Here is a 24149-nt window from a genome sequence, read left to right on the forward strand (position 1 = left end):
ATGTATTTTCCAATGGAGTTGTTACTCAATCGTTGATGTGTGGGTCGAGCTTCTTGGGGTTGTGAGTTTGAATCTCGAGTAGACCACCAGTGGTTTTATTGAAATGATTTCGCATTACTCAAAAAAACAAAACATTTACTAACATAAAGCATTAATGATGAGTTTTATATTAGTTATATGTCATGGAAAGCTTATTGTTTGGAGGGCTAGAATCTAAGCCCACGAAGTAAAATAGTGTGAACTTCTGACTTGTTAAGAGACATAAAAGCTCTTAACACTTTCCAGCTCCAAGATAAGGACCTGAACGGAGCTACATGATTGACTTTAAAATGTATCCACCTTCTAAAAATTGTACGTATGACCTCTTATGATAATAACTATTCTGTAACACTCATCAAATAAAGAGTCATAAGCTATGCCGTTTTTGGTACTTTGATTCAAAGAACCAGAGCTTAATGTAAGCACATTATTCAGCTACCCTCAAAGGAATCGCACAACCCTTGCAATTTGTCAAGGGCAAATCAATTTCAAAACAAGCTTTGAGCGGAAGTCTAAATAGCTGCTGATTGTAATTGCTCTGGAAGATGATCTTTGAGAGCATCTAGGAGTTTGGGCCAAGTTTCAGGTATGCCTCCAATCACATTAAAGTTCAATAACTTATCTCGTGCAGAATAGAATTCTTCCACAGGTTTGCACTGAAGGAAACAAAGAAGTGAATGCTATTAATGAACATTTTGCAAGTATATTAGTCCTGGTGTGATAACATGCCTATGTAAGCAATGCAAGCACATCAAAGACTTCAATGTGATCTTACCTCTTCTGCATAAACTCGCAGTCTAGCTTTTACCACCTCCTCTGTATCATCTGCACGAACTGTCAATTTTGTGGCACACGTTGGAGGTGGTAGCAGTGGTGGCATAAAAATTCTTGATTTTCCATCCTCACTTTCCACATCAATCTTCGCAATGTTATAAGAAGTCCCACAGCCACTACAAATCCGTCTTCCCAAGCATTTTGTGATCAAAATATCTTCTTGTAAACGTAGATTGACAACCAGATCTATAACTGCCACTTTCTCTAAAGTTTCCTGTACAAACCCACAAAAGCAAATCCATTTATGGAACTTGCAAGTTACAAGCAATCCATGATATGGGTCAAATTTCCTGTTGAGATGAGATGTACAGGAAGGATTGCACAAAATTCACCACTTGACAAACTAGATGACCTTCGACAGACCAAAGTAAAATTAGACAACCACAGGTAAGTCCCAATACAGTAAAGTGGCACACATGTAGGTCTTCATTTGTAGTAACAACAAACTCCTACTTAACAATCCTATGAAGGAAATATGCTATGAAATCAACCTCCTGTATACTTAAAACAGCCAAAAACTTCAAAGAGACTTCAAAATCCTTGATGGTATGACTCAACATCTCTGCCAAGTCCCCAAGTTCCATGTCATTTACACATTGCCAAGATCACATGGATCATGTCAATGAGGTCAGTTTGTCACAGTGACAACTTGAAGACACAACAATTACAGCTTATGTATAGTGATATTTGTGGACCCATTGTCTGTGATTAAAAGAAGGCAAAAGTAGCAGATGATATCATTACAGCTTGGAAAAACTCCTAGGCAAGAAGGGACTGAGAAAGCTGAAATCAGCAAAATGACACATTCTACTATGTTTCAGCTTTTCAAGCATCTGTCAGCTTTCATTTCAGGATTTTGCGAAGCTCATCTTGAAAAAAGCAAGGCTCAAATGTTGTCACAATGTATAATAGCTACATATCATGCAGGTTGAGAATCTGCCATTCAGCATCTTAATTATATCCATAGCGCAAGTTTAATTGCTGAAGCCATGTTCTCTACTTATCCAAAAGCAATCAATGAATGTATTGCACTCAAGAACCAATCATTGAAGCTTCTCATTTCCCATTCCTAGAAAATTATCCTTCTCATTGCAAGTTCAATAATTGACATGTCCTCTCATTCTGTTCTTAGAAAAAGGCCCTCCTTATGTAACTCCATGGTCCTCTCATTTACCAGCATTAAATGGTCTTTCAAAAACCATCACTTACAAGTGAACCATCAGCAAATTCATCGAACAGAATGAAAGGCTCCAGCATAAAGTAGGCCATCGTCAAGCGCTTCAAAGGTGCACCTGATCATGAGCACTTTCTCATTTGGTGTTTGCTGTTGTCTCTTCGTCTCTATGTTCTTCTGTTTCAATTTATGTCTTCGCAAGCACAAGAAGGATGCTCGCAATGGCACATTTAGGAGGGCAGTGAAGGCTCTAGCATATAGCACACCATCGTCAAGTATTTGAAAGGTATGCATACCTAACCTCTCTGATGTTTGGGAAATTATGATCGTAATCATATGCAGTTATTCTATAAATAAATTGATGGTACCCTTCAATCAAACTTGCACATCATGCCATCAAGCTGTGCTTGGCATCACCAAGGCTACCATGTATTGAAAGAAAGGGATGAAACTCGTGTTCACAATGGTATTTCAAATTGAATCAGCATGGAACTGCAAATTTCATGGGTTGAAATGGCCAAGCAACTTCATATCTACACAACAATTATCTAATCATGTTTATCAAACAATCTCGTGGTATGAGTAACTAAAAAACCAAGATGTGAATTGAAAACATGCAACACTGGCAAATCAACAATCATTGATATGAGCAACCAAGAAACCTCAAATCACTTTAGCCTTATGCTAACTTTGAGTTATCAGAAAACTCATCCACATAGACAAGAATATTGACCCCTCAAGCTTCTATATCCACATTTGAACCAAATGGTGGTAGAAGTGGCACAAACATTATGATCATGAGAGGTCGGTAACTCTACAACAGCAATCGCTGAAGAGTGACCACACTGTTGAACCAAACCCTATGTTGTCCAGTGGAGAGAAAAGCCTTAGCATCTAAAATCTGATACTCAACCATAGAAGACCTAAACATCACCCATGACTTGAGTATGAAACCCATCATTGTCTGATGGAAAGGAAGCCTTAGCCTCTTACAACATAATCCTGGCCCATATAGATGACAAATAATGTCATCAAGAGATGCTTGAAGAGAAAACACCCTCGAAACCCACGAGTCCTATAAGACAAGACCTTGACATCGGCCATTGACTAGGTTATGAAATGCCTTCCACCACTTGGAAATTAGAGATGTAAGACAAGCTCCGCAACTGTTTTAAGGAAAATGGAGTAATTAACCAACCATGCTAAAGAACAAAAATACATGTGACATGAGTTAGATGGGGAAAACTTGAGTGTCTACCAAGCAATCAAACCACATCCACTGATTAAGAATTGCTTATAGTTTATTTGTCTTGGCAAAAGCCCACTGACCTAGAGCAACCACCCCTGATAATGCTATTGAACTATTGCAAAACACCAATCCAACCACTCCAGAAGCTTAGCAAACCACACAAGTCGGCCATTATGTAAACATCACCACATTAATGATCTCCCAATTCTAAAGGTAGTCTAAACTCAGCAAAACATTGAGCAAAGATTACCAAACAAACAAATGTTGACACCAATGGCGAGCCCTCCAAAATGAGCAGCCATTGAAGAGCAACAGCATTTCTAGAATGATAGTGCATCAGGCTGAAATCCAGCCAAGCACAAAGTCTAAAGAGGTCACTGCTGCATTAGGAGGCCCGCACTAGCTACATCTTACTGAAAACCAGCTTACAAAGCTGAGAAATAGGCAGGTATGAAAGATTTTGAGGAAAAAATGCAGCTGCTACAGGTCTCTATTTTAAGTGCAGCCTAATAATTGGCTATAACATCCCCCAAATTCTGTTCATGCACAAAAGAAGAGTGCTTGTGTGTAGAATTCATAACATAATTAGGATTCATTTGATAGGTCTCTATGACTTTTAAAAATTTGCATGCAATAAGCTGATTAGACTCCCTAGATCTCTTGCACAAGTTCAAGTAGTGATTCTCCAAGTCTATGCCTGCAGAACTTCTACCTGAGAGGCCTAAGGATCATCCCATTGATCAAGTGTTAAGCATTAGTTCATTGAACCAACCGCCATACAATGTGAATACAGCCCAACAAGAACAGATTATGACACAAGTGAAGGACTCATTGGACAAGGGGCTGATTCCTCCTAGTCAACCCCTTTTACTTACTTGTCCTTCTGATCTAGAAAAGGATGGTTCATGAAGCATGTGTGTTCAATATTGTGCGATGAACAAGATTACCATCGAGAATCATTTTCCTATTCCAAGGATAGATAAAATCATTGACAATTTGGAAGGACCTACAATCTTCTCATATGGATAGATCTGAAAGTGGGAATCATCAGACACGCATTCAAAGAGATGTGCAAAAGACAGCTTTCAAGACAACTTTGGCTGGTAAGAGCTTCCAATGATGCTCCTTGGGCTTATTAATGCTCCGACAACATCAACCAGTTTATGGAACAAGATCTTTCGTCAATGTAGATCCTCTGTGGAACATCACTTATTCCAAAGAATGGGATGGGGCATAGGAAGCATTTAGTTTCTGAGAATGGTATTAGGATGGATCTAGCTGAAATGAGGACCATCTGTACTTGGCCAGACCTATGGAATCTACTTGATGTTTACAGTTTTCTCAGATTATGTTCTTCCTACAAGAGGTACATCCGCCATTTTGGAAAGATTGCTTCACACCTTCATGCTTTGTAGAAGAGCGGAATGGGAGTGCCCTTCCAATGAGCTGAAAAAGAGATTGTGTGAAGGAAAAGCTTACTTTAAATCAAGTTTAGATTTTCCTTGATCCTTCAAAAGCTTTTGTGGTACGTGATCCATGTGACAATAGCACTAGTGCAATTCTCATGCAAGATGGCTGTGTGGTGGCCATAGAGAGTAGAGTTTTGCAAGGTGCTTCAAATGCTGATTCACATGAAAAACATTATGAATCCTAGTGAAGAAAGAGACTGAAGTAGGGAGCAAGAGGAATCAGAAAGAAGAGGCAACAGTCAACCACATCATCCCACAAGAAGAAGGACAAATTTGTAAATCTGCAAGGAGGAGTTTCTAGTTGTCATTCATGCTCTTTCCGAGTGTAAGTACTAACTACTAGGTACTGATTTAGTTGTTCAAACTGATCATCAGCTTCACGATATCTTCTCACACAAAGCCATCGGCCTCTGTCTAAGAATCATATGAGATGAACCAGCTTCTTATCCAATGTTCCAATTCCAAATTGTTCATCGCAAGGAAAGAAGAATATCATGGCCAATGCTTTATCTCGGAAACCACATGTTTCAATTGTGTCTATCGCCTATCATCAAGAATTGATGAAATGAAAACACAGCATGTGCAAGATGAATATTTTGGAAGCATGTATATTAATTGACTAATAGTTAGCATCAATTGAGCACTATGCTCCCACAGATGGTTTTCTTAAGATGCACAGTTTACCTACATGTGTGTAACAAAGCTGATGAGGTCAAATGTGATGATAAAGTCATGCTCCATCCTTGGCATTGCATCTAGAAGGAATAATGAGATTTGGACTATCATATGCAAGTTCCAAGATTGCTACATACATTGTCTATTCCAAATAGACCATGGGAAGCAAAGCTATGAATTTTACCTTTGATCTTCCTTGGAGCAAGGAATCATGAGACTTGGACAATCATATAGAGATTCTCTAAGCCTACCCATTTATTCCATGAGAAAGAAGATAAAAGCATATAATACAGCAAATAAGTTTATGTATACCACCTTGAAGTATCATGGATGATGGTATGTCATATAGCATCAACAAAGATAGAGATCCAAGAATCACAAGTTTATTTTGCAGAGGGCTTTTTGAGGTTCACATCTTCATTTCATGCAAAAAAGATGCACAATCGAAAAAGGCAAATTCTACTTTTCTAAATCTGCTAAGTGTCGTGTCTCAAAGCTCAATTGGAAAGGCTCCATTTAAGCTAGTTAACGTATCTCTAGAGTTCTAACTTCTCCCTTTGCAGTGTTCTTTCGTGAGTTCTCCCTTTGCAATGTTCTTTCGTTTCCTTATGTTTTCTCTTCTCTCTCATGTTGTGCAGACCATTACAGCAGTCTTCTACACTTCCATTGCTGCACACACTTATCAAACATCTGTGTTCAGGCTCTAGGTGCTGTTTTGTGTTGTGGACAGTCTGCCCTCAGTTTTCTGATGCTGATCAGTGTTCATCTGTCTACTGCAGCCTAGGCAACCGGTTTCTAGGAGCTTTCAGCCTGTTTTCAGCCTTCAATTCTCTGTGCTTTTATGCAGCAATCTGAATTTTCATTTTCCACGATATTTTAATTCCACACTGCATATAATGCTTCTATTGTCTGTGTTTTTGTGCTCAATATTTGCGTTTTCAGGATTTTGTGCTCCTGCAGGCTTGGCAACAGTGTTTTCAGCCTCTATCAATCTTTGATTGTCTGTAGTCACTTTGATTTTCCAAGATTTTGCAAACATGTTGTGATCAGCTCCCCTTGACACTGTGTGAACTCATACTTCGTGTTGTTTGTGTTGTGCTTGACTGCACACACACACACACACACACACACACTCTCTCTCTCTCTCTCTCTCTCTCTCTCTCTCTCTCTCTCTCTATACACACACACACACACACACACACACACTTTATCTTCTCTTCCTCTCCTCTCCAAATGGCTCCTCCTTGTTGTTCTACTTATGACAAATTTCACGACCCTAGTTACTTAACTTGGACTACTGTTTGTGGTAAATAGTTTTTGGAGCTATCGGGCATCCTCAACCTCCCACTCCTCTTCCTAATGCTTGGGACCAGACAACCACAAGGAAATCGTGCTTACAAGGGATCCCAATGATGCTCGTGCATATCTTGCTCTTCTTCATTGCATCTCTAAAGAGGTGCTATCGGCAGTCACCTCCTGTACGACAACTTCGGCGCTATGGGCGAAGCTTCAAAAGTTGTATAAGGCTCCCTCAACCATGCGTGCAATTACTCTCTATGGATAGCTCCAACAAATGCAGTTTGAGCCTAAGGATACCATCCAATCATTCTTGCTTCATGTTACACAGGTACGAGATCAGTTTCGTGTTACACAAGTACAAGATCAGCTTCCTGACATGCAATCCACCCTTCCAAAGACTAATCTTGTAGAGACTGTGCTCCATAAGTTGGATTCAGAGTTTGATGGAGCCACCAATGCTTAGAAAGCTTTCACAAGGACATGAAATCTTATTGCTTTGCTTAGCATTTGATTAAAAGTTAACCACATGCAAATGTGACTTGCACATGTGAGATGCAAGTTCATTATTTCACATGGGACCGAGGAGCCCGAGATATCCGTTGTTGGTACCAAAGGCAAATGTTCTAGTAAGTGATACCTAATAAGTAGTAGATAGTACCCAATGTCAAATTTGGGCCTAGACCAATTTATTGGCAACTAATGTAAATGGTAACATTAAAGACTAAATACTAATTAATTAATTAATGCCGGCCTAAGGATCAATAACTGCTCACCGATACTGGGAAGAGAATTTGGCAACCAATTTATTTATTGACTGGTGAAATTAATTTTTTTGAGCACTAGAGTAATTATAAAATTAATTAATTTTCAAAATTAACATTCTAAAAACTGGTTTAATAAGCCGAATAATGCTGAAAATCGGGATGAGAAAGCTACCACTTGGCAAAATTTGCCCATACAAGTGGGAAATACATTTTTTTAGGCTTTTGGGGGTGAAGGAGAGAGAGGGACACACACAGAGGAGGGGGGGGGGGGGGGGGGGGGGGGAGGGGGGAGGGGGGGTCATGCCAGCCTTGTGCAAGCTGAGAGGGAGAAAGAAAGAAGGCTATTATTGCTACTACAACAGTTGACAAGCCATTTCCAGCAAGCAAGAGGCTCTCCAAGAGTCTACAACAATAGGTGACAGCAATTTGAGGGCTGTTTCAGCAAAGTAACATCATATTCGGATTGTTTCATCAATGGAGACAACTTTCGTGGCTGTCTAGAAAAGGCAACAGCTGATTTCTTCCAGTTTCTCACAATAGAAGTGTGAATTTTCTCTCTTTTTAGCATTCTCTCTTATCCTCCATCCTATTCTCATCCTCCCTCAACAATCTCCAACAAAATCAGCCATTAGGGGTGGAGAGTTTGACTAATCTCTATTGTAAACGCTAATGTATAGAGAAATTAGGGTTTTACGGCTACCTCAAATATCTGCACTAGGAATTGAAGGCCTAAGACTTGAATTCCAACAACTGAAATTGAAGAATTTTAGGGAGATTCAAGAGCCCAGCCAACCAATTTCAATTTCGCACTAAATTTGTCTCACACAGAGCAAGGTGACACCAATTCCCCAAGCAAACCAAGGGGCAAATTGGTTTGAAGGTTTGTTGATCATTAATGGCAGCAAGTAGCACTTGAATTAGTGGAGGAGATTAATGAATCTCAATTGTACTCCATCCATTTCAACAAAAGATAAAGAAATACCAAAAGAAACACCAGTTTTGAGGCCAACAAGCTGTCCATTGTCCAGGATTTAAGTGATAAGTGTTCATTTCAATTTATGTGAATTGTTTACTTGCTGTAATTATTATTAAATCAAGCTATTACCACCCTATCCAAGGAGGAAGGTTGGTTTCATGTTTCCATTGCCGCAATTTGAACCTAGGTCGCTTGGGTGAAAGCCAAGTATCCAAAGCTGAGTATGAGATACTATGGGCCCTTTCAAGTGTTGGAGAGGATCACGTTGCATATAGACTGAAATTGCCTAGACACTAGTAAAATGTGAAAAAATATCAAGTCACAATGAGAAACGGATGGTTAGGTAGCACGGGTAGCCTCGGTGCCATCCATTGTGCCAAAGTAAGAAGGAACACAATGAATCAATCTTTGCATACTAAAATATTGTATTTTTTAGTTCTTTGGTATGCTTAGAATACATGTGTGGTATATTTTACTTAAGATATTGCGAGATAGGAGAGCTTACGCATGAAAAGTATAAGGGATGTCTTTTCACGTTCACACTAATTCTTGAACATTTTGTTTGAGCACATGGCATACACTTGATGCATTACATGTTACATCTTGTATACACTGACGCATTGCAACTGTTTTCGCTTGACCAAGTGTATGTAAGGCGATGCATGATGTAGATAGGTTCAGGGGTGTCAAGGGGGTCAAGTGAGAAAGAGATGAATAAGTGATGCATTATGAGTAAAAGATGGGACCTAGTGGGAAGCAACCGTAATTAGTTGGGATATTTGTAATAGAAGGCCACGACACCAAAGCCTATGATTAGGTCACAAGAGATGTTTACACCCTTACACAATGCCTTTCGAGTGAGCTTGTTGAGGCCTTTTCATGGTGATGTGCCTAAGGATGTATCTGCTCAAATTCAGCCACAGAAATGCATTCTATGGGTTCCTGGCAGTAATATTGGAATCTTTATGAGTCTTACTGACTGGAAATTTTCAACAAGTGTTTGACTTTAACATAGTTAAGCAACAATGCTCAAAGTTGTTCACACTATTATGCCTTTTGGGCAACTCTAGTGCAGAATGTTTTGCTTTGGCACATTGCAATGCAACCGAGGATGATTACAAGGATTTCAAGGGGGTCACCTATCTCACGAGAACCTGAAATTTTATTACTTTGCTTAGCTTTTGATTAAAATTTAATCAAATGTGCAAATGTAACTCGCACATGTAAGCTGCAAGTTAAATATTTCACAATGTGGGGCCCAAGACCTTGAGATATCAATGTTACCAGAGACAAAAGTTGTAATAAGTTATGTATGACATGCACTAGGCAATACCTGGTATTAGATTTGGGTCTAGACCAATTTATTGGCCGCTAATGTTAGTGCTGACATTAGAGACTAGGTATTAATTAATTAATTAATGCCAGTCTAACAGTCAATAACTACTTAAGGTTACTTAAGAGACAAACTAGCTTAGCCAATTTAATTATTGACTGGTGAAATTAATTTTTTCAAGATTGCGATAATATTTAAATTAATTTTTAAAAATAATATTTTAAAAATTAATTTAATAAGCTAAATAATGCTTTAAAAATGAATGAGAAGGTTGACATTTGGTAAAACTTGCCCATACAAGTGGAAATTATGTTTTTGAGGCTAGGAGAGAGAGAGAGAGAGAGAGAGAGAGAGAGAGAGAGAGAAAGAGAGCATTATTCCAGTCTTATGCAAGCTAAGAGAAAGAAAGAGAGAAGGCTGATTTTGTTGCTATGACAATGACCGGCCATTTTCAGCCAGTCGGAGACCTTCCAAGAGTTGGTGACATGCCAGAAGGGTCTATAGCAGTAGGTGCCAACATTTTTTAGGGCAATTTCAGCCAAGCAACATCATATTCAAGTTGTCTCATTAGTGGAGACAACTTCATGGCTATCGAAAACAAAGCAGCAATAGCTAATTTCTTTCATTTTCTTACCGTAAAGGTGTGAATTTCCTCTCTCTTTAACATTTTCTCTCATCCTCCAATCTATTCTCATTCTCCTCACCAATCTCCAACAAAATCAATCATTGGAGGTGGAAATTTGGACTAATCTCTACTATTGTAAACCCCAATTTACAATAGAAATTAGGGTTTGATAGCTACCGGAGATGTGTGCTCAAAATCAAAGGCTTAAGACTTGAATTCTAGTAATTGAAATTGAAAATTTTCAAGGAGATTCAAGAAACCAACCAATCGATTGCAATTTGGGGCTAAACTTGTCTCACAAGAATTAGGATGAAGGCAAATTTCCCAAGTAAACCATGGGCCAATTGATTTGAAGGCTTACTAATCATTAATGACAGCAAGTAGCACTTGGATTAGCAGAGTAGATCAGTGAATCTAAGTTATACTCCATCCATTTGCAATAGAAGATAAAGAAATCCCAAGGGGCACCAATTTAGGGACCAATGGGTTGTCCATTGTCCAAGATTTAAGCGATAAAGTGCACATTCAATTTCTAAGAAATGTTTGCTTGCTGTAATTATTATCAAATCTAACCATTACCACCCCATCCGAGGAGGAAGGCTAGTTTCAACAAGCCCAAACATCAACGACACTAGGTTTGCCATCAATGCTACTTGAGTATGAGGCATCTTTGCGGTTACAAGGGAGACTTCCACCTCAGTATGGTGGCTCCAATGAGGCATTAGCAGCTGCAAAGACATGTAACAGAAAAAAGAAGTCAAAGGCCCAGTGCTATCACTGTGGTAAGAAGGGACATTTTTGCAAGCATTGTAAGAAGTTAGCAACTTTGAGAAAGAAAAATGAGAAGAAGAAATAGGATACGAACTCCGTTGGGTCATTCTTCTCCTCCAACCAAGGCACGAAAGGGAACATCTTTTTCAAATCGCAGAAAGGGCTTGGCAACCCCTCCTACTACTTTCTAGTACAAGTGATGCAATAATCCCTCACGACTCTCCAATGCCACACACAGAGAGAGAGAGAGAGAGAAAGAGAAAGTGGTGAGGTGGAGTAGGTAAACCTCATCTACACAAGTATACAACTGCACAGGTTCCAGAGAGGGACGTCCCCGACACATCAATTGAAGTCTAACAATTTTAAAATCCTAAAGCCGAGATTGACATCCAAGTTCATAACCATTTTATGAGAGAGAGTAAGATGGGCTCCTAGTCCGAGCTCACATGAGGAGACACTCTAGCAATCTAAGAAATCCATGATCATGTATTCTTTGCGGCATTTTTGGTTGGATGGTCAGATATGCTACTATGAGGCATTGTTTAACAGACATAGAGAGCTACTGAAACCAGCCTTCGTCTTTGGATCGCATGGTAAATAACCTGAATAAGCACTAATTATAGCAAACATAAAATTCACGTAAAATGAAAATGCACACTTTACCACTTTAATCTTGGACATTGGACACCCTGTTAGCCCCAAAATTAGCACCCCTTGTATACCCCTTACAGTACTTTTTATCTTATATTGCAAATGAAAGGAGTCCAGCTGAGATCCTCTAATCTTCTCCGTTGATCCAAGTGCCTCTTGCTCTCAAGACTAACATTCATCCTACAAATATGAAGGCCTTCACTCTACTCCTTGAAAGAGAAATTCAATCCCAAATTTAATATTGGCTAGCTAGCCCCTTGAATCTCCCTAAAATTTTTCAATTTTAGCTATTGGATTTCAAATCCTACCTTCTCAATTCTGAGCACCACCTTAAGGCGGCTGTCAAAATCCTAATTTTTACTGTAAATTAGGATTTACAACAAAGATTAACCGAAATCCCTTCTTTTGATGGCTCAAACTGTTGGAAAATGCTAAGGTAATTTGAGAGATAGCTGGGGGATGAGAGAGAATGCTATAGAGAGAGAAATTTCAGAGTTTCATTGCGGGAAATACTGAAAAACTGTTGCTCCCTTGCTCTAAGTTGTCATCTATAGCTTAGAACCGCCAGAAAGACTGTCGCCCCATCCTATGTGCTATCATCTACACTAGAAGAACCTTGGGATGCTGTCACCTGCTCTTGGAGGGCTCCAAACCGCTGTCACATGCTGTAGGACCAATCCTTGGTGGCTACAAATCCCATCAGTAGCCTCTCCTTGCTCTCTTACAACCTTTTTCTCTGTCACAATGGTTGCAATAGACTCCAACCCCTAAAAACGTTTTTCCCACTTGCATGGGCAAGTTTTGCCAAGTGACAATCTTCTAATCCCATTATCCATCTTATTAAATTAATTTTCAGAATATTAATTTTAAAAATTAATTTAATAGTTATTCTAGTACTCAAAAAACTAATTTTACCAACCAATAATTAAATTGGCTAGGCCTGGCCTGTTACCATGAAATAACCACCATGTGCATCACATGTGTTAAATAACCTTGCACATTTGATTAATATCTTAATCAAATATTATCGGCAAGATTAGAGCATATTAAAATTTTACATCCCCGTGGCAAACCTTTCCCTTGAAAACCTTACAATCGTCCTCGATTGCACTGCATTGTGCCAAAGAAAAAGCATACTACACTAGAATTTCCATAAGATATCACAACCACAACATTCGCCACCATTTTCCAACCATGCCATATATCCTTGAAAATTTCTAGCCAACATATACATAACATAAAATTGAAAATTAGTCCAAAACCATTGCTAGAAATCCATTGGATACATCCACAACTCATGTTTCTCAATTGTTATAACTTCAGAACCACGGCAAAGCATATTCTCAATGTAAACCATGGCTAAAACTATCAATGGCATTTACTAATATGCTGTTGTCCATGGACCAGCTGTAAACCATCGAAATCTGAGCATAAACTAATCATAAATTAATCACTTGTTGATTTGAAAACTAATCACAAACTGTTGCAAATATGATTCCAAATTGATCACAAACTCATTGCAAAAACTAATCAATAACTAATACAAAAACTGATGCAAAACTAATCCCAAAAGTAACTATAAACGGTTCTCAAACTAATCAAAATTTGAGATGAAACATATTAAATTTTTTGTCTTCAATTTGAGGCAAAAACTCATGTCAAACTGATCATAAACTGATGCAAAAGAATGGTTTCAGTACCGAGATGAAACTCATACTCATCGGCATACATCTCATAGTGACTAAAACACTGAGTAGTGACCGCATGGCAAACATACTATCAACACAATACCTTGGATACATACTGAATACATGCGAGATCCACTACATATGAGAGCTATCCACAACTAGCGAAGTGGAAGTTCTACCTCATTCTTGAGCACCATGCAATACTCCGAACTCTTGCTCTTCTAAACCTGATTGAGCTCGAACTAAAGTTGTGGGGCTATAACAGAAAGGCATCTAGATAAAGCTACAACAATTAAAGATGGTCTACCAAGTCATCTTATTCCATCCACTTTGCACCTATTGGTGAAACAATGCTAAAACCAAGAAGCATGTGGAAACTTTACCTCTAACTTTACTTGCCTCGAAACCTTCACTAGGTTGTAGGCTTTTTCTTTTCCTTAAGCATTGCAATGCTTTAAAATACTTTCACATTACTGCAATTCCAACTTAACTAATATGCAACATTACATCCAATTGACTAGCCCCTCATGTATACTTGACATGCTAGGAGCATCAAATACATAAGGAAACATTCTAGTTTACATACTTTAGACCATTGCAATGTGACTCTGCATGTGAATTTGCATACTACTAGCCATACTAAGATACATTTTCCCATACATTGCATATATTACTAGTTGCATATTTCCTCATGACCACCACTATATGGAGCATTTGCATGACCAGGATTAATACCATGAGTTTCAAACATAGTGGATTGTATATATGCATTGCCAAACTTACCACTTTGTGTCCTAGCATCATGCAAACATTGTTATGCATGGGGTTATGTCTATTACTAGCCATACCCAGATACACTAGGCCTTGCACGCCGTGCATTGGTTGCTGAATACCATAAGAAGTTATGCCATACATCCTTATATGCGATCCTATAGCATGGAAACTAGTGCCACCACCAAAGTACCTTGGTTGCCGCATCATTGCATGCATACCTTGCTGTTCAAAAAGCATTGGATAGGCACTTTCAAGTTGGCTTTGCATATGCATCAATTGCCCCACTCGCACCATTTGTTTATGCTCACTACTCACATTTGAAAAATCATACTGTTGTATTGGCTCTTCCTGCAATGCATCTTGAAGTCTCGAAGCTCACGAAATTATTTCCTCTTCTTGCCTTTGTTGCTCTCCTTCAAGGGTTCAAATATGCATAAACTGAGGATCGTTTGCCAATTGCATAAACATTTTAGCTGTTGTCCTCAACTGATCTTTAAACAGGTCATCAAATTCATCTTGCTCTTGCTCGTCATCGGCTTCTAAAGCTATCTAGAAGGACCCACATTTTGGTCTAAGCCAACATTATCAGCTTGTTGTCCATGCTGTGCACCTTGTCCAAGATCAAGCACTACATTTTTCCTGACACTGTGAATTTTCACATTGAGAGATATCTCTTGATCCCATCTCACTATCTGAAGACATTATTGCTGTAATGCTCAGCTGAATACAATTTCAACACTAGAGCAAAGCTTCTAACCGGTACCTCGAGCCCACCAATTCAAGGAAATTGATGGTATCCCGGTGATGAAACCATGAAACCAATCTTTCTCCATGGATAGGATGGTAAATAACCTTTTTAAGTACTAATTACAACAAATACAAAATTCACGTAAACTGAAAATGCACACTTTACTACTTTAATCTTGAACATTGGACACGTGGTTGGCCCCAAAACTGACACCCCTTTTGGTATTTCTTTAACTTTAATAAGTAATGGATAGAGTACAAATTGAGATTCCACGATCTCCTTTGCTGATCCAAAGACCCTTGATGTACATACAATCAAAAAGCAATTTGGGTCAATTGCCCCTTGATTTTCACCCAAGAATTTACAATGTAAGGCCTAGCATCTAAAATCCCTATCAATTCCATGAATTTCAGGTGTTGATTCCATTGTATAATGCCTTCTCTTGTTGGCGCAAGTCCCGATGTGGCTACTAAACCCTAATTTTTGTAAGAATTTAAGGCTTACAACAGAGATCTCTATACTGTCTACCAAATTTGGTGGAGATCTCCTCAAAATGGTTGAGAATTGCTGAGATCTCTTGAGAATGGGTTGGAGAAGGTGAGAGAAAGCCAAGATAAAAGAGAAATCTAACTTTCTTCGCAAGAAAACCCTAACCTCTGCCTACTGCTTGCTCCACCTTGCATTTAATGTAGTCATCTACTGCCAAGCGCCTTCAAAATGTTGTCACCTAATCAGCAATGCTGCTGCCAACCCCTGGAATGTGACTCCCTATTATCCCCTATCTGCTGAGGCCCCCAAATGGTTGTCTTCTACAGCAAACTACTATTCTCTAATCAAAAAATGGACCAACAACTCTCTCTCTCTCTCTCTCTCTCTCTCTCTCTCTCTCTCTCTCTCTCTCAAACTGTAAACTCCTTGAATTGCTAGGAACCAACCCTCAAAAACGATTTCTCAATTATATGGGCCTTTTTGCCAAGTGACAACCTTCTAAACCCATTTTTCAATATTATTCGACCATTTAATTAACTTTCAAAATTAAATAATCCTAAAAATTAATTTCAATCCTTCTGACCTTCCCAAAATTAAGTGTGCACATCAATAATAAAATTGGCTAGGCGGTTTGCAACCTCAAGTGGTCTCTAATCTCTGTTGACCCTTAGATTGATATTAATTAATTAATTAATGCTAGTTCCTAGTGTCACCACCAACACTTATTGGTCAAATAACTATCCTAAGGTTAAAAATGACACCAGCTAACCTCCAAAGCCCAGCTAGCATAACTTATCACAGCTTTTACCTTTAACAACCATTGCATCCTCCGGGTTCTTGGCCTATCACCATGAAATAATTGCCATGTACATCACATGTACTAAACCTTGCACATTTGATTAATAACTTAATCAAATGTTATCAGCAAGATTGAAGCATCTCAAAATTTCACATTATCATGATAGCTGCTATGATTCTTTTCTAGTTTCAAGTTCCAGTATGATCGACATCGACATCAAGTTCTCCTCTCAAAGGCACCTTGTGGTGGCTTAATCACCCACTACTTGAGTATCCATGATGCTATTCTAGTGGTCTTTGTTGTATGAACTATGATGAGTCATTATCATTGTGTCATTGTATTGTATCAAATAACCTATGATCTGAGAGAGGGTGTTAGCAATTTTATCAAATCATGAGCGACTTTGAACATGTGGTTTAGCGGGCAAGACATTCTAGTGATTTAGGTGTTTTTTATGTGTCATTATTATGGTGATTTTAGCATTTATTACTCACAAACCTAATCACATTCATGACATATTTTTAGCCTATATATTCAAGCTCCCTCCTCCACAATCATTTATTTATCACTTGTAGATTCCAGTATAGGTCCTATTGGAAAGAGAAAGTCGGTGATAGTATCCACGCAACCAATGACTCACTATTGTACACAATCGTCTCAAATTTAGTATATCGATTCCATCTCCCGAGCATATCTCTAAGTTCACCCTTTACAATGTTTTTTCGTATTTTTTGTTTCTCTTCTCTAGAATTGTGCAATCTATTACAGCTATTAGAATTTGCCAATTCTACGGGCAGTGCCCAATGTAATTTGTGTGGTATGGACACTTATTGAAGTGTCAATGTAAGGTGTGTACACCTAGTGTCTTAGAAACTTAAAGTAGTGACACTAGGCTCTAGAGTAAAATAAACCTAACTCTAGTTAGTTGATGGAAGGCTGGTTAGATCAACCCTTGACCCAAACATAAGTTGTACTTTCACTCTATCTTTCATTCTAGCAAGTACACTCTTCTCTTTTTTCTTCAACTCACTCTCTTGTTGTCATTCTCTCTCCTCTCTCTCTCCATAGCTGGCTGCCATTTTCCAACATTCGGTATCAGAGTAGCTCGTACGCACAGATTCCGTCAGCTGGTGCCATCCCACCCAAGGTCCTATTGCTGCCAGCTTGGTTCTCAGATCGAGGAAGAGTTTTCAGCTGCTGTGAGGTATTGCTAAAGTGGAGGAGGAGCTGCAGCTGAGCCATCTCTTATCTACTCCAGATCTGTCTAGTTCAGCCATCAGTCCAAATCTGTCCCTTTGCTCGATATCTGTCCAGCTCAGTCATCTGCTCCAGATCTACTGTTTTCAGTCTGCACACAGCCCTACACGCCATCCAATGCGCAGTCCCACACGCAGCCCAAGGAGCTGCTGTTGTTTTCAGCTCTGCCCGCCATTTTCTCAGTCCTGCCCGCCAATTTCTGCAAACCCTAAAAAGTGCAAAGCCCTGATTTTCAAATTTTGGGGTTTTCTCGAAATTTCTGGAATTTCAAGTCTATTTCAGTCATCTCTTCTCGAATCTCTGCCCGTGCTGCCCAAAAATTTGGGGCTTTTGCGAATTTTTGCTCGCGGAGTTCGAATTAACAACCAATTCAAAGAAATTTCTCAATTTCTTGGACATTCCTACCAAAAATTTGGAGCTTTTGCCCAATTAGAGGCCCTTTGCGCAAATTGTTACCAAACTCATAGACATTGTGCAATTTCTTCCACATTGGCTCAAGAAAATTTGGGGCTTTTCAGTTTTTTGGATCCGGCATGCATCAGAGGCAGATTTCAGCTGTTGCTCACTGCTGACACGCATCCCGAGGTGACATTTCTGCAAAAATTCCAACTGTAAGGTACAAATTTCTTCAATTTCTTTGAAATTTTAGAAAGAAATTTGAGGCTTTTGCCCGACACGCACTTCAAGGCAAGCAACAAGCAGTACAGCAGCATTTAATTGCTGTTATAATCAGATTGGGCAAATAATTTTGGGAAAATTCAATAAATTTTGGTAAGAATCAGCATTAAGTTGTTGTCTTTTGTACTTTTGTGAGCACACATTTCGAGGCAGGTGTGGTACAACAGTATAGTGATGTAATTTACTGGATGAGTGCTGATTTGGGTGGCATTGTGCACATTTGGCATTTGAGTGACAGTTTGGTACTTGTTTCTTAATCCCATGGGGGATTTTGGTATTTTGAGGAGTGTACTCTATACTTCAGCACTGAAATATTCGGCTGCAAATTTTTGTCTATCATTGACAGCATGGCACATCAAGGGAATAATGATCAGAGCAACATCCTTGGTGTCCTCACTTAGGAGGACAAACTTGATGGCTCAAACTTTCTTGTGGCGAAGGACTTGTGGGACTATGTTACAGGTGATTTGTAGCGACCAGGAGGTCGCACCTCAGACACCTCAGCGTAACGCCTTACATTTGTGGAGTTGGAAAGCCTCTTGTTGCAAGAGGAATAGACTCGGAAGAATGTGGCATTGTGTTCAAGTGATGTGGCTATGCTTTCCAAGTTCAAAGGCAAAGGAAAAGTCAAGCAAAACGTAAAAAATCAGCAAAAGGGTGATGCTGAACAGCCATCAAATAAGGTTGTCCAAGACACAGAAAAGACTAAAAGAAAGGGGAAATGCCATAATTGCGAGAAGCCCGGTCACTATATCGATGAATGTAGAAAGAGATTGGCCAAAGAGAAGAAAAACAACTCCGGTTTGGCTGTCCAAGAAATGTCAACCAGCAAATCTACTAATGATGATACTTCAGTCAACTTTGTAGAGGAGGATTATGCATTTCTAACATGCAGTTATGACTCTTCAATGGCTGATTCAGCATTTAATGCTACCGAAACACAGCAAACATGGTATTTTGATAGTGGGGCGTCAAAGCACATCACTTCCAGTAAGTGTTTATTTACCTCTTTTTGCATTTACTGGGAAATGTATTACATGTGCAAACAGCAACGGTTATGATGTATGTGGGATTGGGACAGTCACTATTACTGCTGCAGATGGTTGTGATTTCATGCTTCCAAATGTCTTGTTTGTACCTAGCATTACAAAGAACTTGTTGTCAATCTCTACTTTTAATAAGCATGGCTTTCAGGTTATCTTTGAGGATGACAAATGTATTGTTAGAGACAGAGAGATAGATTATGTACTTAGGCTATCCGGCACCCTACATAAGGGTCTATTTTTGTTGGATACATATGACAGACAGTCTCACGATACTTTGGCAGTCACTACTCTTTCACCCGCTATGCAAAATGCGGAGCTATGGCATGCCCACTATGGACACATGAGCTTTGGGAGTTTGATGACCCTTCAGAGGTGTCATATGGTAGATGCATTGCCTCCAATGGAGACTCCACCTCCTCATGCATATGAGGGATGTATTTTGGGTAAGATGCATAGGTTTGCCTTCAAAAAGGATGGTGCAGTGCATGCTGTCCGAAAAATGCAGCTTATTCACTCTGATGTTTGAGGTCCCATGAGGACACGTGCACTTGGAGGTCATCAATACTTTGTTACATTTATTGATGACTACTCTCAGTATACCTGGGTGTACGGGCTGAAGGCAAAATCTGTTGTGTTCATACATTTCAAACATCCTGTTGCAAAGCTTGAAGCTGAAACTAACTTAAAAGTGCAAACACTTCACACAAATAGAGGGGGGGGAGTACATGTCTTGTGCTTTTGAGACACATTTGCTTGATCATGGCATTACACATCAAGCCACTATTAGAATGACTCCTCAGCAAAATGGTGTTGCTTAAAGGAAGAATTGGACTCTTATGGAGATGACTCGTTATATGCTAAAAAGTAAGGGGCTACCTCATAAATTTGGCTAGAAGGCCTCAGTGTGCAAATCATGTGTTGAATCATGCACCCACTAAGGCACCGAAGACGATCACACCGTTCGAAGCTTGGCATGGCAAGAAACCCAAAGTAGACTACTTTCGGGTGTTTGGTTGCATAGCCTATGCACATGTTCTGAAAGAGCTTCATGGGAAGCTTGATGACAAGGCTATAAAATGCATATTTATTGGCTATAGTTCGTAGAGCAAGGGCTATCGCTTGTATGACCCACATACAAAGAAAGTCTTTGTCAATAGGGATGTCCTATTTGCTGAAAAAGCTGCATTTTCACATTATCAGTTTCAAATGCCAGTCACCCATAACATTGGTGATGTCTTTGAGGGTCTTTTGCCACTTACTTTGGGGTCTGTGCCTACTGTAAATGGCACGACAGACTCAATACAACAAGCTGTTGCTGCACCATATGCTCCCGAACAGCAGGGTATCAATGATGGTTTGCCACATGCAGTGGAAGAAGTAGTACAGCATGAAAGGGCTGTTGTAAATGCAGCCAAAACAGTCCCAAGATGGCTGTTACAAACTCTCCATGAGAGTAAAATGGATGCCCCTATACCTCAACGCACTAGAAGGGCTGCCAGAAATGCAACAAATGATACAGGGGAAACACATTTGATTGATTTTACGAAAGGAGATGATTGTGATGAGCATGCGTTTATGAGCTCACTATTGGATGATGATGAGCCTACTTCCTTGGACAAAGCTCAGCAAGATGTACATTGGATGCAGACCATGCAGGATGAGTTAGACTCTATTGCCAGTAACTCTACATGGGATCTTGTGGATTTACCACCTGGCAAGAAGGCCACTGGCACAAAATGGGTTTTTAAACTCAAAGCAAGGCTGATGGTACAATTGACAAGTATAAAGCATGGTTGGTAGCAAAAGGCTATGCATAAAAGAAGGAAATAGATTATGAAGAAACTTTTGCTCCTACATCCCGTATGAGTACGGTGAGATGTGTGATTGCTATGGCTGCAAAGTACATCAGTTGGACATTAAGACAGCATTCTTAAATGGGGATTTGCATGGATGTTTATGTGTCACAACCTCTAGGGTTTGTGGTTAAAGGGAAAGAGCACATGGTATGCAAGCTGCATAAAGCTCTTTATGGTCTCAAACAGACTCCTCGTGCATGGTACTCCAAAATTGATGCTTATTTGGCTAGCAAAGGGTTCAAAAATAGTCCAACGCTCCCACTCTATACATTAAGAATGAGGGGGGGGAACTTGCTCATTATCATTCTTTATGTAGATGACATGCTGCTCGTTGGACCTACAGAAGAAAAAATTGTAGATTTTAAGGCTGAATTAGAACATGAATTTGCTATGTCAAATATGGGATGCCTACACTATTGTTTGAACTTTGGGGATTCAATTCACCCAAAATCAGCATGGTACCATCATGTCACAGTCACAATATGTGGATAAGCTGTTACATAGGTTTACTATGAAAGATTGCAAACCTATGTGCACTCCTATGGAGCCAGGCTTAAAGCTATCCATGCATGATGGTGAAGAGATGTCTGATGTTGCAATTTACAACCAGCAAGCTGTTGGCTGTCTTATTTATCTTTGCAACACACACCCTGACATTCAATATGCAGTATCTCAAGTGAGCAGGTATATGCATAGCCCACGGACCATACATTGGCAAGATGTTAAATGGATCTTCCAATATTTGCAACGTACTCAATTACATGCATTATTATTTTCTAGGGGGAGAGACTTGCACTTACAGGCTTACAGTGATTCAAACTGGGCTGGTGATACAAACACTAGGCAATCTACTAGTGGACATTGTTTCTTTCTAGGCCATTCATGCATTTCATGGCTAAGCAAGAAACAACCTACAATGGCTACCTCGTCTTGTGAGGCTGAGTACAAGGCAGCCTTCACAGCAACAGTGGAATGTATATGGTTGCACAAATTGTTGGCTGATCTACATTTACCATTGGAGGGTCCTACAACCATTCTTTCTGATAGTCAAAGTGCTATTCATAGAAACAAGGAACAGTCGTTCCGGCTTGTAGGAACGGCCTAACACGTTCCAAACCCTTGGAGGAAGTGAAGCGGCCAAGAAAAATTCCCTACTGTTCCCTAGGCCGTTCCCTGTTTGGAACAGCCATTCCAAGCCTATTGACCAAAAATTTTCATTTTTTCACGTTTTTTCTTTAGGCTTGTATCACACTCCTTCTACCACATGTTCACCCATCTCCATCGCCTAATGTGCACACACTAATCTCTCTCTCTCTCTCTCTCTCTCTCTCTCTCTCTCTCTCTCTCTCTCTCTCTCTCTCTCTCTCTCTCTCTCTCTCTCTCTCATTGAATATTCAAAGTGTCAAGACAACCCACAAGCCAATCAAGAGTCCATGCAAAGTTCAAATTTGATGCATTATGAACTCTTGCAAATCACAATTAAATTTTAGCCTATTCTCAATTCCAAGGTAATCATCCATTTATATTGTCTAATTTCAAGGAAAAATGAGATAATTGGGGCAATTAAGAGCAATTTGGAGCTATGGGGGTAATCAGTCAATTTTGGGACATTTGGGTCAATTTGGAGCATTGAGGAGTATTGGGGCAATTAGAGGGACATTCCTTGGGGCAACTTGGGTTATGCAAGGCATGTTTGGGGCCCCGTTCCCGTTCGCCCACCTTGGACGTTTCCCCCGTTCCAAGGGGTCTCGTTCCCCGTTCCAGGTAACTATGGTGCTATTGCAATGGCTCGAAATCCTGTGTTTCATGCTCGCATGAAACACATAAGGTGCATTACCATTATGTCAGAGAGAGAGATGCTATGCAGGAGAGATCAGCTTGATGTATGTATCCACACAGAAAAATGTTGCATACATTTTCACCAAGGCACTACCACGCGAGAAGTTTAAGGCTTTTCGAAAGTCCTTAAACTTGTTACCCTTTGGTGATTGATCATCCTTGTACTTCATCACATTGGCACTCCAAGGGGGTGTTAGATTTGCCGATTCTATGGGCAATGCCCAATGTAATTTGTGTGGTGTAGACACTTGTTAAAGTGTCAATCTAAGGTGTGTACACCTAGTGTCTTAGAAACTTAGTGACACTAGGCTCTAGAGTAACATAAACCCAACTCTAGTTAGTTGGTGGAAGACTGGTTGGGAGCTCTATCATTGTCTTTGTCTTGCTCATTTTCATGTGTTAGTCTTGTTCATTACATACACATTGGGTGGAGATTAGAGAGCATTTGCACTAGTTTTGCTCCAGCCTATTCACATTGATTAGTTTGACCCAGCTTTGGAGGTGCATTTCCAATAGTTTGTGGTCACTTATTGGTTCAAGTTTCAAGTGCATTACAGCAATGCCACGAAAAGCCAAAAATCCAACAAAAGATCAAACTATATGCATGTGGATAATATCCATCAATGAAATCTAACCAAGAATCATGACCCCTCTCCAAAGCGAACCCCCCTTGCTTGAGGTGGCACAAAGATGCCAATTGGAATCCAAAGGGCTTTGAATGAGTGACAAGTCGGACCATATGCATAAAGCCCGGATTGGATGAACCATGTCACTACATGACCAAAGGACAACAAACATGAGCTATTGACGGTGTCATAAAGCACTCCTATCAAATAGAAATACCAAGGAGAGAGTAGCAATAAGGAAGGGTGGCTCAAAGATGAGGAAAAGAAGATGGTGCATCTAATAAAAGCCTTGAAATAATGCACATCTTTGAAAGAACCCACGATCCTAAGAGTCCCCCTCTAAAACTAAGGGAAGAGCCTCACCTTTAGCCGAACCACCAAAGTGTACGCAAAGTAGGAGCAAAAATCACTTGGCGTCCAAACATCCCATCATGGACTTGAAAGTCAAACGAACTCCAAATTTTGAACCAACAAACTATGTTGATGTATA

General features: G+C 39.7%; 1 protein-coding gene across 1 annotated transcript in view; it reads right to left on the reverse strand.

The window, feature by feature from the left end:
- Positions 1–249: 249 nt before the first annotated feature.
- LOC148013677 (putative adenylate kinase 6, chloroplastic) overlaps positions 250–24149 on the reverse strand; it is a 30850-nt gene continuing 6950 nt past the window's right edge. Inside the window, exons 3-4 of the mRNA XM_087668131.1 lie at positions 815–1087; positions 250–695 (exon numbers count right to left, since the gene is read on the reverse strand). Coding sequence (XP_087524257.1) covers positions 552–695; positions 815–1087 — 417 coding nt within the window. The 3' untranslated portion in view covers positions 250–551. The remainder of the gene's footprint in view (positions 696–814; positions 1088–24149) is intronic.

This window comes from Lygodium microphyllum, chromosome 26 (assembly GCF_053477565.2).
Source record: "Lygodium microphyllum isolate KBCC chromosome 26, Lygodium_microphyllum_v1.1.10, whole genome shotgun sequence".
Lineage (NCBI taxonomy): Eukaryota > Viridiplantae > Streptophyta > Polypodiopsida > Schizaeales > Lygodiaceae > Lygodium > Lygodium microphyllum.